The sequence below is a fragment of the Channa argus genome, chromosome 21 (assembly GCF_033026475.1).
Source record: "Channa argus isolate prfri chromosome 21, Channa argus male v1.0, whole genome shotgun sequence".
Lineage (NCBI taxonomy): Eukaryota > Metazoa > Chordata > Actinopteri > Anabantiformes > Channidae > Channa > Channa argus.
The window spans coordinates 7906404-7924402 of NC_090217.1; the positions used below are offsets into that span (position 1 = coordinate 7906404).

The 17999-nt window shown below is 39.6% G+C and overlaps 1 protein-coding gene across 8 annotated transcripts in view; it reads right to left on the reverse strand.

Moving 5' to 3' along the window:
- Positions 1 to 347: 347 nt before the first annotated feature.
- The window catches only part of pcloa (piccolo presynaptic cytomatrix protein a), a 54582-nt gene continuing 36930 nt past the window's right edge, over positions 348 to 17999 (reverse strand). For 4 of the 8 annotated variants that reach the window (XM_067490466.1, XM_067490462.1, XM_067490470.1 and 1 more), the window contains 11 exons: positions 17767 to 17897; positions 15763 to 15789; positions 14527 to 14620; positions 14313 to 14384; positions 13988 to 14234; positions 13144 to 13401; positions 10697 to 10838; positions 10476 to 10537; positions 9838 to 9972; positions 4220 to 4365; positions 348 to 3378 (listed from right to left, as the gene is read on the reverse strand). In XM_067490466.1, the coding sequence (XP_067346567.1) occupies positions 3235 to 3378; positions 4220 to 4365; positions 9838 to 9972; positions 10476 to 10537; positions 10697 to 10838; positions 13144 to 13401; positions 13988 to 14234; positions 14313 to 14384; positions 14527 to 14620; positions 15763 to 15789; positions 17767 to 17897 (1458 nt within the window). In that variant the 3' untranslated portion in view covers positions 348 to 3234. Of the gene's footprint in view, positions 3379 to 4219; positions 4366 to 9837; positions 9973 to 10475; positions 10538 to 10696; positions 10839 to 11942; positions 12132 to 13143; positions 13402 to 13987; positions 14235 to 14312; positions 14385 to 14526; positions 14621 to 15762; positions 15790 to 17766; positions 17898 to 17999 lie in introns of all 8 variants that reach the window. The other 4 variants (XM_067490467.1, XM_067490468.1, XM_067490465.1 and 1 more) reach the window with 3 other exon arrangements.

Consider the following 17999-nt stretch of genomic DNA (forward strand, 5'->3'; position numbering starts at 1 on the left):
CTGTGCCCATGTTTTTGGTTATGTTGTGTCTGTTTTTTAACTCCTTGTGTCTCTTTTTATGCATTTTGTATGTTTGGACGTTTTGTGTCCAGTTTTGGTCACATTTATTTTTAAATTTTTGCAGATAGTTCCAGGAGGTGGTGTTCAGCATTTTTGGGTTGTATTGCATCTTTTTGTGGTTGTTTTCACATTTCCTATTCGTTATTTTATATCTTTCATGAAACAAAAAAAAAACAAAACAACAACAAAAGTATATAATATAATTAATCTAAAATAACCAAAAAAAAAAAAATTATGATTGATAATGTGACATGCAGTGAATTTTAAAGGTAATAAACAACAACACATCATTTGTACTGATATTTAATATTTAGACATGGGGCAACAGCCATTTTTACAGCACAATTTGCATAATTTATCAATACCTCCTGTATACAATCACGAAACCATGACAGTAGATTTTTTTCTGTTTACTTACAAGTGAAAAACCCAGACAGGTTTTACAAGCATAATCTTTGTACAGTCAGCATACATCATTAATAATTTGTATACGTCTTCTTCAGAACATCCTCCTCTATAACATTTTGTTCAATATCTTTCTCTACCTCACTCTTTTTTTCTTTAATAATATCTGGACACAAAAATAGTATGAACCACCAACAAAACATGCAACATCCAGTGTGAGCACATTTAAATTCTCCAACTACTCGAGTTGTTAAGATAGATTTCTGTGTAGTTAGACTCTGGTAAACCTTTAGTGTTTGGTGTGCAGGGTGGGGTAAGTCTGGGTCCTATAGACAGACATCACAGGTCGTTTCTCAGTCTATCCACTGTACACTGATCAAGAGAAAAACAACTTTTTTTTTTAATTTCCGTGATCATACACCATTTTTGTCTGCTAAAAGAGCTATTTTCCCCCAAACCCCTGAATAAAAAAGCTATGTATTTACAAGGCTGGAAATAGGGAGATGGCATCGGCATGTGTCTGTGTGTAAGCGTGTGGAATTGTTAGTGTGTTATGAGATCAAATTTTGAAACAGACATTTAAAAGAAGAGAAATTCACTGGAGCCAATGATATGGATGGACATACACAAGCACAGGATATAAATGATGAAGGATAAAAGAACACAAATGTAATTCTACTTTTTTATAACTTTTTTGTTTACAATGTTGTGATTTTTTTTGGTAACCCTCATACACATACTGGAAAACTTAACAATTCAAACAGGGAAGTGCATATAAAGATGGGAGTAATTTACCTAAGAATGAATATTCTGTAACCTTTGTTACTAGGTGAAATTTGGAATCTGTGCATGTTAATTTCAATATGTGAGCGTGTGTTCGTGCACAAGGGCAAAAAAGTTGGATCTCTGAGTTTCAGGCCCTCTAAACGTTGTAAACAAGCACTGCATTGTGTATAAAAACAAAATTCTTCTTTTCTGTACACCTGATATGTACTGTAAACAAATATAATACAACATATGAAAGAGTCTCACAGGCAATAAATAAAGATCCATGTAGCAATACAAAAGAATACATTAAAAAATCAAGTTAAAGCAGTAACCATAAAAACAGCAGCGCAAAAGGAAAATCAATACAATGTTTCCTCTCCTACCAAGTGACAGGCAAGTCAAGATGCACATACTACCTTTATACAGCGGATGTTGCATAGAAATCACTCATATTAAGTGAAGCTTCACTGCTAGGTTTGACTGAAAATGTTTGTATTAGCTGTACTACCTCTTGACCCCCTGCATAAGCACATGGGATGACTTTTCTCAGAACAAAGTGGGCATTGTTGACATTTTAAACACAATATGAATAGGAAATAAAACTGAGAATATCAAGACGACACCGATAAGAAAACATACACATGCTACTGTAATAGCATTGCTGTATCTTAGAATGGCAATAGTGCTTTTTCATGTATAGTTTCCAGCACATTTGTCTTTTGTTCCCTTGTCGGAGCTCTTTTTACTTTCTCACATATCTCACTTTTAGCTGGATGATGATGTCTGTTTTACATTCTAAGCAGGAAAAGTGCAAAATACCACAAAAGCGTGCGTCGCTGAGCGGACTGCCCTGACAAATGGAAGCAGGACGGACACATCTTACAAAGAAAACCAAGGAATGCGCAAATCCCAAAGGGTAAATGTCTCACATTCTAACGGGTGTCATGGATAAATAAAGTCTATTTCACAATCATTAAGACTCGATTGTCTGTGATAAAGATATCTATATATATATTTATCTATATTTGTTATAATTCATTTCCAGTTATAACACTTCACTATATACAAAGTGAACCTTGTGATTTTTTTTTGTGCAGAACATGTGGCACTGCATACCAAATAGAACGACTCATGCGTCAATATATAATGTCCAAATTGATATATATATATATTAATATTGATTTTTATTTATTAAACATTAATCATCAGTTAGTTTACGTTTCAGGTGAAAAAAAAAGACAACATGTAGTTGTTTTAGTTAATAAATTCAAAAACATGCTTTTCCTCTTAAACTGGAATGATAGGTAGTGTGTTATAAAATATACTATGGTTGCCTCCCAGGATAGATTTTTAACTACTTAAATAATCGAGGAGAAGAGAAATGATAGAACTCTATGCTCATATCATAATACAAAAATAAATAAGGTCTCCATAGTGGAGTCTTCAGTATTTTATTCCTAAAATGCTTTGTAAATCAATAAAACTCTGTGGATCATATTAAAGCAATGACAGAAATCTTTTATGAGTTAAACATCTAAAATAAATTTAAATCTGCAAACAAGTCCACTCCCTGTATCTGTCAGAATTATAATTCCTCTTCTGTGGTAATGATTGCGAAACATGTAAATACCTGTGTTCATGTATGTGTGACTGTGAGTGTGTGTTGGTGATTTAAAGTACAGTATGTAATACCTGGTTGATTCTGCGCTTGAACTCTGAACTCAGCACCTGTGTCCTCCTCAGCCCTGACGACACTACTGTACACTGAACGTCCTGTAAACATGTGTTCAGTTCTTTTAAATACAGAACTACTTCCTCCAAACTTCCCACAGTACTGAAACTATAATAAGACAGAACAAAAAAGTTAAACTATCTAAGCCCTGAAACAAAGACTGAAGAAAGCGATAGTTTGCCCACTGCCAAACACTCTTTTTCCACCAAACAAGAGTAACTAAAGTGTCCCGAAACCTCTTCCCGCCTAGATTTTGAATCAACCTCTTTCTACGAGTGGATCTGGGCGGTGCTGGCGAGCAGCTTGTGCCAGCTCACCACTCGCTTACGAAGGTCAACTTTGTCCAGCCACACATATGCCTCCCCGATCAGGGTCTTTTTCACAAACTTTCCACCATTGGACACCAGGAACAGCTGGAATAAAACAGAAAACACTATGTCACAATATGGTCATGTTCCTGAAAAAAATGTTTTACACCGTCTGGCAGAGAGAGAAGATAATTTCATGTATGTAAACTATATATGATGATAGAGATCATGCAAATAGCTCAGTAACATAAACTCCTAACCTGGATCTGTTATTACATTTTTGTGTTTTTGTACAAATTGTAAATGAGATACAGTGTGTCGATTTATGAGCTTTAAAACATAACTTTGGTCATTTTGTAAATTAATCGTTTGTCCACAATCACCATTTATTTATTTATTTAAATTGTTTCGGCTTATCCCGTGAGTTCAGGGTCGCCACAGCGGATCATTGTCCACATGTTGATTTGGATGTCCGGATGTCCTTCCTGACACAACACTCCCCACTTTCTCCCGGGCTTGGGGAGGGGAATGGGCTGTTAGGGGTTCAGTGTCTTGCCCAGAGACACTTTGACATATTCACCATACTGACGCTAAAACCCAGAGTGGTTCTTTCTAAAACATTTCGGACAACAACAGAGGTCTATGGCACACACGAAAAAGCTGCAGACTGACGTGTGTCCAGAGGTCAGTGGAGAAGATTCAGTGTTGTTGTTAGCATCTGTATGGTGGTTGGAAAAACCACAATTATTTAGAAATTGAATCAAGTTATCCTTTAAAGGTCACAGTAGGCCTATTACGGCTTTAGAGAGAGTTCCCATCTAAGAAACTACTAACAAAGAAAGTACTAACAGCAAACCATTAAGGCCTTTATTGTCTATACTGCTACAAAACTATCAACCTTTGAGTGTGTGTGTCTGTTTTTGTAATGAAGTGTGTTTGGGGCTACCTGTAGAGAGTGTCCGGTGGGGTTCATACAAAAGCGAAAGGTCTCGTTGAAGGATGGTTCCCGGTCATGACGACACACTCTGGTCTTCTTCTTGATAATCCTTTTCTGGGTGGCAATATTCACCACATAAAGCTTCACGTAGAGATCTGTGGACACACACACATAACTATGAAGCTGACACAATGAGTTGTTGCTATTGATCTATAATGTATGCTCTCTGCGTATCTGGGTCACTATCTTGCTATGTATAAATCTGGGTCAAGTATTGTGTAATCTTTTTCCAGTAGGTCATGCACGTGTACCCACACCGTATAGACATTGAGGCCTAACAAATTCAGGACAAAATAAGCTACACGTTAGAAGTGAACAGATACAACACACTGTGCCAATACATGGAAGAACATGGCACCAAAATGTTACTTGATGCATATTTGACATAATCTACATGAGGGTTTGTACAGTAGTGACTGGAGTTTCAAATGTTCCTGCAGCAGCCACCAGAGGGCAATAAGAGAGCTGTAACTGCAGAGACTTTGGCGTTGACTTAATCAAAACCAAGTGCTGGATGAAGTACTATAAAGTCAAAATACACAAACTAATGTTTGACTTGGCATTTTTCTGATGGACGACCTGGTGGATACTAAAATGTGCATTCAGGAAAAAGGCACTAGCTATTGTTACCTGCAGCACCTTTGAAGTCGTTTCCATACATTATACATTCTCCCATAGTAAAAAATGCTTTCAGTAAATGTTATTATTAACGTTTCTGTTATTACATTGATATATTTTCTCTGAAATAATCTTTATTTCCTCTGAACTTGAATCCTGCAGGATTTTGGAGAGCGTATACTGCACTAGTGTGAAGCTCAATTAAAAGAACACAATTGCTCTCAATTTCTCATTGTGTGTGTGAGAGAGAGAGAAAGACGGGTGTTTGTGTGAGTGACCATCTTTGTAGCGTGTAAATGAATGAATAAAAAACTGTGGCAAAATGTTGTTCGTGCTCATGTACACAGTGTCACGGTTGATGGAGAACATACTGGATATAAGATAAAATGGGCTTCCAGGGAAATGACGCCCAATCTGTGGATAATAGTTTATATCAGTTTGACATTGTGCTTAAAAGTGAAATGAAATAAAAAATCAGAAAATAAAAAAAGGATTCAATAGTTTGTGTTTGTGTTTTTGAGAAGTTACATTGTACATTGTAAACGTTGCCACAGGAAGTTGCCTAACAACAGCCCAGGTACCTAGTGATGGTTGCTGAGCCTAAGACTCCCTTTTTTTGCTAAGCCCTTTAGGTTCACAAGTTTTCTTTACCAGAACCATAAATTCTGCCTTCTATGCAAATAGAAAGAAGGAGGCAGTGGTTCAGAAAAAGTTGACGGGAAATTGCCTCTGATTGAAGTGAGCACCAAGATTAAGAGCTTTTCTGCTAATCAGTTTGCTTGAGCCTCGGCTTTTCACATTATTGCGCAAGTGAAGGCCAAGTTCTTTCACAACGGTAAGGTTAAAAGCATCAGTCAACACCGTCTTTCATGGCTTAAGGTGATAATTCTACTACAGTATATGTTTATTAATGAGATCAAAGTGGGTAGTGAAGTCACCACCCTATTTAAAATGAATGAGGTGCCCAAACATTAGAACCAGCTCATTCTTACAATGCAGTCCATTACAATTTCCTAGACTGAAATCAAATAAAATGGGCTTCCAGGCAAGTTTATTAGACAGTTCGACACTGTTCTCAAAAGTGAAATGAACTAAGAAAATACGAAAATGAAATGAAGTCTGCTAAGTTTTTATTCTGTATTTGTGTTGTTATGAAGTGCCGCAGGAGGCTGCCTAACAACGCTACAGGTGCTTAGCAATAGTTGCTAAGCCTATGATCCCAATTCTGTGTTATAATGATCTCGCATTATAATTAGCTCTGGGAAGTCAAGGAAATGCAGAAATTACTCATTACGTTCACTTTCCTTCACAGTGACAGGTTATCTCAAATCACATAACTGATTTAACTGGACGGACCTGCACATACAGAGGGAGCGCTACACCTAGGCGTGGAAGATGTCCACCTCCCAGTTGATGTTTTTCCTAAAAGGATAACCCACGAACAGCTGGAAGTTTTGAAACTGGATGAAGCTGATGATGCCACAAAGATCATTTTGGCAGAACTCCTTTTGGACCTGGTATTTTTATTAACCTAATCTGTTCTGATGGCACTTAAGAGCACTGCTGAAGCTGTGTCTGAGGAGTGTGTGCGGTCTGCTCTGAGCAACACGCTTCCTCACACATTTGCTGAGGCTTTAAAGGTCCCAGTGGACTTCCACAATGCTAGGCTCTGAGAGCTTAACAAGCCTGAGGACTCTACAGGTTATAGAAAATGTGAACTCTGCTCTCACTGCCAGAACAGACAACGCAGAGCCTGTAATAGATGTAAAGAACATTTGCCCAGAAAGACTCAATTCCCTGGTCCAACATGCAGGCAAAATAATTAAGGACTTTCCAGGAAACATGAAAGCAGAGTGCACATTTCGACCAGGTAGACCGAGAATCTCAATCAGCGCCGCTTCACACAGGAGCGGTGAAAATGGAAAAGATGCCAGCATGACAGGTGAAATCCCTGAGTCCAGAAAGCCAGGAAGCCTCTGTAAACTCACCAGAAGAAATCCTCCTGCTTGCAACATCAAAAACTGTCGAGGTCAATCTGAATATGGAGGTGCATGATTCAATTCAAACACTTTTGCCTGATATGTCAGACGAAGAGTTTGAGCAGCTGGAGTCTGGATCCCTCCCTGACATCAGAATAGTGGCAGACGACATCGCTGCGGTGATTGTTGAGCAAGTAAAGGGTGAAGGAGGCAGTGGTGCAGAAAAAGTTGACTCCAAATTGCCTCTGTTTGAAGTGAGCACCAAGATTAAGAGCTTTTTTGCTACTCAGTTTGCTCGAGCCTCGGCTTTTCGCATTATTGTGCAAGTGAAGGCCAGGTTCTTTCACAAAGGTAAAGTTAAAAGCAACCAGTCAACACCGTCTTTCATGGCTTGTATTGACTCTGTGTTTCAACCAATGCTCAGACCATCTGGATAAATGACATTTCCACCAGCAATGAGCAGATACTCACAGAAAACCTCACTACTGTCCTGACAAAGCATTCAGATATGTTGAGCTTTATCCCAGAACTACGTGAGATACCCCACGGTCACACTTGGGTGTCTCTTACTCCAGCCCGGGCCACTGTACATGCGTATACCAGAGAAAAAGTGCGGCGCTTTATTGGACTGATGAAGTGGTGGCTGAAAACCCCCTGAGTCAAAGAGTAACTAAACTCACTGTAGAGGACGCTCCAACACCTGTCTCAGTCTCTTGTCAGGAACATGCTAAATTAGAAAAAGCAGCAGGTGTAAAGGAGGAAATTAAAAAAATGTCAGTAAAGATGATAGTTCTGAGGCTGATTACACGGGCTCAGAGGACGTCCACCGCACTTTGGTGGAAAGAATAATACTTCCAAGTAGACCCACTAGGCCCAGACAAGATGATTTTCAAAGAGAGAAGCGAAACAGCCAGTATTCATTGTCATCTTCAAAGCATCGAATCCTGGCTACATCCTGGTTCTTCTCTATGAATGAAGTTCATTAGACAACATTTTTCATAAGATTGTACCAAATGGACACTGTGACTTATTCAATAAAAAAAACAACAACAAACAATTCTTGCTTGTGTTTTTTTGTCAGAGCCGTGAATAGTCAACACTGAGTTAAAGACTACTGCCCTAATCTGACTAAGAACCATTTAAATTTTCTGTTACATTGGAAGCACTGTTTGGAGAGATCCCTTTAAGAACAGAAATAATGATTACAGCAAAAAAAAAACCTTGTTTCCCTATTGTAGCAAAAAGAAAATTGATTAAAATTATCAGGCAATTTAACCAGCCCTACCTCAAAGACAGATCCACAAAAAGATTTTAAGATCCCAGTTTTAAGGCCCCAGTCTATGTCTCTCCTGTACTTTATATGATCAGAGTACTAGGCCTTAAATCTTAACAGGATGCAAGTTGTACAACGAGAGAAAGCTTACCCCATCTTTTTGGATTCACTTCCACTCACATCCATAAATATACACGTGGGTGCAAAAGGTTGCATCCACTTGTTTAGAAGTGGCAAAATAATTAAAACAACGATTTTTTTGTCATAATATTTGGTGCACATTGAGCCAGTTCAAGTGTTCCTTCATCAGACAAAGAATTAAAGTAAATTTATCAAGGTGGTGCAGACCTTTGCACCAATATAACTAAAATATAGGCCACGTTTGTTACTTCTGATAATAAAAGAGCATTATTAGTTTAGTAGCACTAGCATTGGTCTGCATCCCTTTATAAGCCATTTTAATGTAAGGGGGTTGTAGACTGTAGCTGCTGCCCTGCCCCACTGTATAGTATATTAGTGTAACCATCATATTTTGGAGGGTAGGTCTGACCTGTAAATAAATACAAGTAAATGGAGGAGCTATAAAAGGAACTATAATATTTGTCAAATTATTAGAATGAATCATGTTCATGCAAAAGAGTTGATTATCTAAGTATGTATTAATGTAGTATTGCATGAATGCTGAATTTCTTACATGGTGGAAAATAATTACATATCCCCAGAAAGACTTTATTTAATTTACCTGAAGTCTCCCTCTCATTCTCTCTCCCTTTCTTCTCATCCTTCACTGAATCTCACATGAAATATCACACAAATGAAAATGTACTCTAGTAAAAGTAAGTAAATGACAAAAAACATACTGTAAATGACAATAAAGGTTTGTGGTGGTTAGAACTAGCAGGCAGCTCTGGTATATGGATGTAAATATTACAAGGGGGCGGTGAGGTGGGTAGCAATCTGTGTTTCACTGTATACAACACGAAAACCGACCAAATTCAATGTTATAGAGACACCACTTCTTAGATACCACGGAAGACCCTGCGTCCCAAGGAGCTGCTGGTTTTGATATAAGATACTTACAATCATCTTTGTTCAGCTGGGCGTTAATCAAAAGCGGCCATCTGGCTACGGCCTCCTACAAATGAACTTCAAAGCACGCTAAATAATTAAAGTAACAGATGTCCTTGCAGCCAATTAAACCTATTGTTACACGGTAACTTTGCATAAATAGCATATATATTACAGAGTATGTACCTATAGACCGACTGTATGTCTAATCCTGTTTTGCAATGTTTCTTAATGGTGAGTAAAAAAATATCACAATGCTTGTTCTTCATCTACAAAAACTGGCGAGGATATTGTGGTATGTCAGATGCCACTCTTTATAAACAAGGGTGTATGTGTGGGCTTCCCAGCTGTCAAATATAAAAAATTATATCCATCAGGCAAATTTATCCTAGAATACTGTGGAAGAATACTTCTGACAAAAGTGGCAAACAAAACTGAAAATAAGGAAAATACTAGAATGTGAAGTCCTAAAGCAGAACTTTGACAGTGAAAATGTTTCCATTCCCTTAATAATTTTAGCATTGATATTTTTCATAATTTTCCTGAACCTTTATATACTTCTTGGCCATTTTTGTTACTTGTGGTGATAAAATGTTGCAAACTTTTGCATTTAAATGTAAGTCAATTACCTGGCAAATGGTCTGGAGTCTTGAACTTGTAGGTGATGTTGCGACACTGAAGAATCTCAAGGACCAAGTGCTCACCCTCCGTCTTCATCTCCTTCTTTAGGGCGATCTTTATTTCTCCCATTACTTGGGATTTACCTAAACACACAAATGCACACAATCAGCATGGTGGTGGAGTGGTTAAAGCTTTTCCCTCATAACTAGAGGGTTCCTGATTCAAATCCACCTGCTTGTTGTGGCCAGGGTACTCTGGACTCTGGACAGGTGGGATAGGCTCCAGCAAAAAATCACAAAATCAGCCCCATATAAATCACAGTTTGTGATTGAAAGCTGGGTCAATATAACCTTGGTAAATGGTTATGAGTTTGTGTCACCAAGGGACAGACACGCTGACACAAAAAGACAGGGAGCAGATGAGACTGTGAATCAGTGTAAATGTGTTAATGTGTTCTTCCGTGTGTGCACCAGGCTTCTGTCTCACACTTGTTGGGAAACAGCCGACTGCAAGTCTTTCTAGATTTTTAAGGTCATGTTTGCACCTTTGCATTAGTCATAACATGACTCACAACTTCACAAGCAGGAAGGAGGAATGAAGAAAGTTTGAAGAAACACACACATACACACACAAAATACAGTCATACCTTCAGCGTCACTGTGTCCCATAGATGACTTTGTCACGTCTGTGCCATTTGGGATCTTTCCACTGTAGTGGGAGTTAACAAAATTCCAAATAAATATTAAACTTCTGGTATTTGATTGGTATTTGATGTACATCTATTGTTTTCAGTGGAAACAGGTATGTCTGTGTGTGGCAAGAGTAGCATCACTCTTTTAAATTGATAAGCTGGATGAGGTGACTCACAATCGGGGCACCTGAAAGATGGCACTGTCCACCTCGTTTGTCTCTGCCTCTTCGTCCAACAGGCTGTAGGCACTGCCACTCAGGCCACTGTCCAACGAGGCGGCTGTGACCGGGGCATCGCTGGATCTGTAGCTGGACCGAGCTGTGCAGAGATAGCACCACACCCATCGTGAGAGAAAAGACATGAAAAGAAATTGCACCTCTGCCACGCCCAAGAGATGTAAAAACCAGGGCCAAGGAGCATTATTTAATATCTGCAGCAACTATTATCCATCATAATTCATGTCGGTGAAAAGGGGGGCTTATTTAAAGAACACCAGACTGGATTGTAATGAGTAGCACAAAAACATTGAGAACTTGCAAGAAGCATATGGACAAACAGTGCACTTCAAATCTTTCTCTCAGACAAAGACAAGACAGTAATAATTTAGATAAAGCTTTTACATGGAACCGAAAAAATCAATCTGAATAAACATGACATATATATGTTTATGCAGACCAAACAAGAAGCACACAGACCCTACTGACATTGTTAGTCATCTATATGAACTATTAATAATAACCTCAAATCTCCATCTTAGCATTAATTTAGTTAAAATTAATAACTACATGTATATAGTTTCATTCAGGAAGTGTTTTAAAGAATGTTTATTAGTGTACCTTATTTTGTTTTTTATTATTTATTATTTTTGTTTTAAAAAAGTTTATGCATTATATTTAAATGTCCTTAAAGAAATGCACATTTAAATGCTTTACATTTCAATATTTAGCTCTCAAACAGCTGATTGGGCAGTGTGATCGAGTATGAATGGGATGCGTGGATGTGGTGCAGAACAGAATCCATGCCGACACATTTTCTATCGGGCCACTGAACACCACGCAGCTGACATACTCAAAAATCTCACTAATACCAGTTCAATGAAAGAATGGGAGAGTCAAGATGCAGCAGATGTGGCAGTGCGACAGTATTAACTTTCACTGACTCATATCACAGTTTGAGACATTCATTTCCTGGTATTAGTGAATAGTGTTGGTGGCCGTTCAGGAAGTGCGTCTCGCTGCATGAATCTCTGGTGAGGTGACTAAGTGCAACTTTCTTTCTGTGTTTTTTATTAGCTTGTAAGACTCCCCTCTCTCTTTCTGCAGGTGTGCATTAGTATCCCATCCTCTCTCTCATTCTTTCTCTCCTTGCTCCATCTGTGCTTCAGTCACACGACAGAGAGGAGACTCTTGGGCAAACTCTCACCTCCGGTGCTCTGCGGCCTCTCTTCTGACATGGCTTTCCTGAGGGTAAGGTGTCTGCCGTCTGCTCTGCTCCATTTGGCCGACACGACCGATGGCAGGGCAGGCAGCCAATCAGACTGGGCTCTCTGAATGGTGAGCACGCCCACAACGCTGTGTCTCTGGTGTCTCAGTGAGAAGTGGCCTCTTTGGCCTGGATGTGTTTATTTTTTGCAAGCGCAGGTCAGATGTCAAGAGGTCAACGTCAGGAAACAAAGGTCATGGGATCGAAGTTCAAGATGGAAGGAGGGAGGAGCGAGATGAAGATTCAGAGAGCGGTATATCTTCAGCATGGCAGCCAGCTTGACTGTCAATCACATGCAGCCACAGTGTGTGGTGCACATTCCCACATGTCACTCAGGGACAGGGTGTGCAGCATCTACTGTGGTGCATTGTGGATCCAGTAGGTGTTCAAACAGAAAAAAACAAACAAAAAAAATAGTGTGTGTGGGGCGGGGTGGTAGGGGTGGGGGTGGGCGGTGGATAGCAGACTGCATGCACAGCCATCTTAGTGGAGGAGCTTCAGAAAAGCTTATTATTGTTAACACAGAGGAAGTAAATAATAAAATAAAAGTTAACCTTAGGGACGGGATGCTACGCTTTAAAGGGAGACTAAAGTATTTTAACTGCCAGCTGTCCACAGTAAGATCTCTTGGAAGCAGAAAGTTTTGCTGGCTAATTCTGCATTTTTTAACTGGACAACAAAGTTTCTCATTCGGATTTTCATTCGATAGAGCAGGACTTCATACTGTACTCATTCTGAGAAGAATTATTATTTAAATTCTATTTGAAAACAAAGCTTATACAGGTATTTAATGTTTATTTTCATATAAAGTAGTATGAGAATAAAGATTTATAGTCTCTGGACTATTTTTATGCTTATAGCTTTTCCATAGTTAAAAACAGCCACGATGCCTCTGATTCATGATTCACTGTAAGGTCAAAGACGCGCTACAGGGTGAGGTGCCCATTCTACACACTTGGGTATATACAGTAAAGTGGCAGTGACAGGTTGACACACTGAATACGACTCGAGGTGTGAAGGGATGGGGAAACCAAGATTAGCAAGGAAACCAAAAGAACAACAAAAAAACTCAAAACGTAAGGTAGTACAGATGGGTGCAAGGAGGCCATGCTGTGTGGGCTTTATTTGCGTCTTGGTTTACTTGGTTGGAGGCGTTGTGGTGGCTGCTGCTGTGACTGCTGCGAGGCATCGCCTGTTGCCATGGCAGTGCCTCCGCCACTTCCAGTGCTGCTGTCCTGATGGTGTTGCCGTGCTGCACTTTTGCTGGAGCGTGAAGCACCGTGCAAGCGAGAGTGTTGGCTGTGTCCGTGGCTGTGACTTTGACTCTGGCCCTCGGACGGGGAAGGCTTCGATGTGCCAGGGCTACTGTGAGATTTCTCGATAGTGGGCACCTGCGTGTCTAAAACAACCAGATTCACCAAATTAACAGAAAGATCTACGCTTTACTTTTGTGAACTTAGAGGCTGTTACCAATTGTGTAACACCTGCGGTTAAGTTACTGGCCAGTGAGATGGTAACTGACTTTTTAAGTATAATCTTTTAGCATTTTAATAAATTTGATAGGTATTGCTCTAAATTAGGGGAGCTTTCAAAGCCTTCCATTGCCATCTTACCCTCTGTGTTAGAAGAAAGCTAGAGGGAAGCTAAAGCTAGGCCTCTGAACTGGCATGGCAACCAAGAAAGCAGACCATGAGAAAGCAAAAAGCATGAAGCTCTGATGAGTGTGCAAAATTGAGCAAAGGGAAGTGCTGGTACAGATGGAAAGCACTGCAGAAGTAGAAACAGGTGGACAGTGGTAAACACTAAGATAGAAAGAACCAACAGAAGGGTATAGCAGTGACAGGAAGAGAGCACGCAGAAAAGAGAAGTCTGAAAAAAGAAGAGGCACAGGAAGGAGAAATAGCGGGGAAGCGGCAGAGTACAGAGGTTGTTAAGGGATGATGGTGATCAAGTCGAGCAGGTGAGGGGAATTCATCGTGTCCTACCCTTGGCCGGGTCTGGAAAGATCCCATGGCTTCGGCTCTTGATGACAGATGATTTGGGGGAATCCTGATTATCGTGCAGCGAGCCAGTGGTTTTAGGGGAGGAGTGCTGCGAGGTGGGTTTAGAAGAACTGTGCCGGCTCTGGCCTGAGTGGGATCGCCTGTGGTGCTCCCCCTCACTCTGCTCCTTCAGTGGGAGCCATCGCGGGATGTTGTCCAGCTGGGCAGTGTTGGACAACTCAATAAGGACCTGGGAACAAACACAGAAATTAGGTTAATAAGGTTAAAACAGATCTGTATTCAAACTAACATAGTCAAAGGAGTTTACCTCTCCTAAGAAATCATTAGAGGAACCCTTGTCGTAATCCCACACGCTGACCTCCAGGGTCTTCTTCCTCAGCTGGAAACCACACACAGAGTTACCATATTATTAATTGGGATCTTGTGTAAGCACACAATGAAAGTTTAGAGTGAAGGAACAAACACGTGATCTGAGCTTAAAGTGGCAGCTTAAAAAACACTGTTCTGTCTAAATACAGTACCTGCTCCAGGTGGATGTTTTTATAGATGACAGTCTGGTTCCACTCGGGGTTGAGACTCTTGCCAGCATGTTTGGATCTCCTCTTGTTCTCCGCACTGGGGGAACACATCACAACAAGATACCCTCGGTCACAACCATGAAAGAGCCCTGCAGGTTGGCGGCAACCACAATGCAGTGAGCACAATATATATGACAGAAGAGGGGAGAGAATGAATGTAATGCACATTGTTTCGACGGCAACAATGTGTGGGCCTATGTGCATGGACGGCAGGGTAGGATGTCAGGGTGGGCTGCAAAAAAGTCCATTTTAAGGTCCATCAAGTCAATTAGTTTCTGAAAAATGTTTTGTGTTGCTATGTTCTGATTGTATTCTTGTTTTTTCAAATGCCGATCACTCAAACAGGTACATAGTTCTGCTAATATCTGAATTTGAAGAAGAGGAAAAAATCCTTAGTTTTTCAAAATCCTTAAAGAAATCGATTAGCAGAAAAACTGTAACAAAGTCTGACTAATTATTTCACCTGCATTTAAGGAATAAACAAATGTACATAACAGAAGACTCATTGGAATAGAATGAATGACTTATATGGATAGATGGATGTTTTTTGCAGTGTGTGGGAGGTTTGGTTTAAGACTGTAGGATACAGTATGAGTACGTGTGTAAGAGTTAGTTGAGTAAAGACAAGGACAATCTGTTTACTGGAAAATAATGGGATGAGTAAGGACTACAGAGCAAAATGATGGGAGTGTCTTGAATGTGGTGGGGCATCAGGGGTACAGTACAATGTCTGAGAGTGAGATTTTAATCACAAAACAGGGATAAACTGAAGGGTGTCAGGCTCAATGCCAGGGTTTTAAATTACATTAAATTAAATTAGAAACAAAAACAGACCATTACCAGGAAACAAACACAATATTAAAGCGGGTTAATTGTCAGCACAGGGGACTACATGTTTATATGCGTTATGTTTATAAGATGGTAAGATGTTAATATTGAAGGTTGGTTCTCCTCTAAACTGCAATACAAAGACACCAAGCTTAAAGGTGAGGGGGACATCATGAGGATTTTAGGACTCAGAGAAAATGAGAGAAAAATTATTTCAGGGTGAAGGGAGTTAGTGGAACTGTATTAATGTGCTTTCAATCAATCATAAAACAAACTGGATGTTTTGTTACCTTCACCAAACTGATAACCAAATTTCAATCAAAACAAACCCAAAATGGGCAAGTCACATACCTGGCATTCTGGACAACCATGACCTGACTGAGGGGGTCCAGCATGCATTAAATATAGAGAACAACATATAGAAACAATAGTCAGAGGGAGGGAGTGGGGTCAAAGAGTGTCTGTGGACGGTGAGTGTGTATGTGGGAGGGGGAGATTACTGTAGCTTTAAGTTTAGTGTGGGATTCATGGAGTGTATGTTGAAGCAAGGGGTACGAGTTTGTGCCTGTATTTGTATTTGTGCCTGAGTGTGTCATGAACTTTATGCATGTTCGTTTAGAGACCTTTCAGGTGAGGCAGCACATCGTATGGCAACCTTAGTGGAGATCGGCTGAATGCATTTGTAAATATACGGCACAAAACCTGTCATGAATAAAATTCAAAGTTGCTGGAACTCGTCATTTTATATTTACATAGTTTGTTAGGTAACAAAGTAGCTTAACTTTATCAAATAATACAGAAAGTGTTATTTTAAACTGTGAAAAATAATGTCAACCCACATTTGGACCCATATTCACAGTAACCTTTTAAACTTTGCACTCAACATGAGCTAAAAATATGCCTAAATGTGTTTGTACACACCTCTCAAACCTCATGTATCTCAACATATTTTGGAGACCGATGTGTCAAATTGGCTTATTGGGCTGAAATAAGTCTCTGGTTGTTGCTTTAGTCTTTCAGCGTAGTATTGCCTAAAGTCACTGACCAGCAGAACAGAGGAAGCTGAATTTCTCTTTGAGGTACTTCATACAGTATCTTTGTCCATCTTGTCACTGCTATGTTCAGCAATATCATTCAATCCAACATATACATTCTTTCATATTTGTATCATCGTGTTCGGATATGTCGTCTCTAAGGTGAAACTGATATTTTCTTTCATGACAAATACATTACAACCCAATTTTATACACTACAAATATGCATTACTTTCATCCATTACTTTTGCCTCATTACGAGAAGCCATCTCCTCTATCAAGGCATCACATGTTGCTATAGAGGAGATTCTATCTATTAAATCGTTAAATGCAACCATCCAAATAAATGTTGGATCTCCATGTGGTTGCCAGGAGATCTATGATGCATCTGAAAAGCCTCTGTATGACTGCAGCTGCTGCTCCGATAGCTGTGAGATTGTCAGATTGTCCATGTATACACATGTAGCATATACACGAGTAGGTGCATGCACGCGCTAAAGTGTGCATGCGCTTTCCATTACCACTTTGTGTAAAGCCACTTTGTGGCTACAGGGCATGTGTGTGCCAATCATACAGTCCCCGTAGCTTTGGAATTTGTGCACGTGTCAAATTGAAGGCCTGTGAGAGTGACGGCTGCAAAGCCCACAACCACTGAATATTGCTTTCATCTGAAACAATCCCAGGAAAAAAAAAAAACACTCTTGAGAGAGGCCTCTGCAGAGAAGGCGGCCGAGTAAATTACATTAAAGCGCAATCACAGTGAGAAGGGAGCATCTGGACATATAAAGGAGCGTGGATCATATTGCAGGTAAATATGAGAGCTATTGATTTTGAGAACACCCATCAGCACGGGCAACATAATAACAAATATTTGTCTCAAATTATTTACATAATGTGTCTGTCTTTTAGCAGTTATATGGAGCTGAAGAGACTAGTAACAAGAACAAGTAACATCATATAACATAACATTTGATGGACCTAATGTATGCATTGATGCTATGGAGCTGATACAAACAAAGAAATTTTGTGTGCGGCACATTGAAAGATGTCATGCTAAGCCCAAATCAATTGTAAAATCGATTTTAAAATGAATGGAAATCGGGCTCAAGCTTAGCAAAGTGGCTGTGTGTGTAGCTTGCATGTCAAAGGGAAAATGTAAGCAAGTGTATCACTCAAAGGTTTTATTTAAAATTAGCTGGGAAAAGTTACATACTACACACTTCCATCTCTTTCAATCAACAGAATGTCTTTTCTAAACCAACATTGTTCCTTTTTTAGAATTACTATAGTTATGCTCACAGGTTCTGAAGCCCTCACTTACCCTCTACCTGGCAGGAGATAGACTTTAACAAAGGGGTCAGAGTAGCCATTGTTGTCCCGTGGGGCAAGGTTTCTGGCCTGCAGGACGTGAACGATCAAGTTGCCGAGCTGCTTGTCATAGTGGATTTGAAGCTGAAAAAAGAATGAATATAATTTGGGAAATGAATCCATGCAAAAAAATAAAAAATAAATAACAAAACAGAAAACTCAATAAAAGGTAATGGTTCTAAAAAC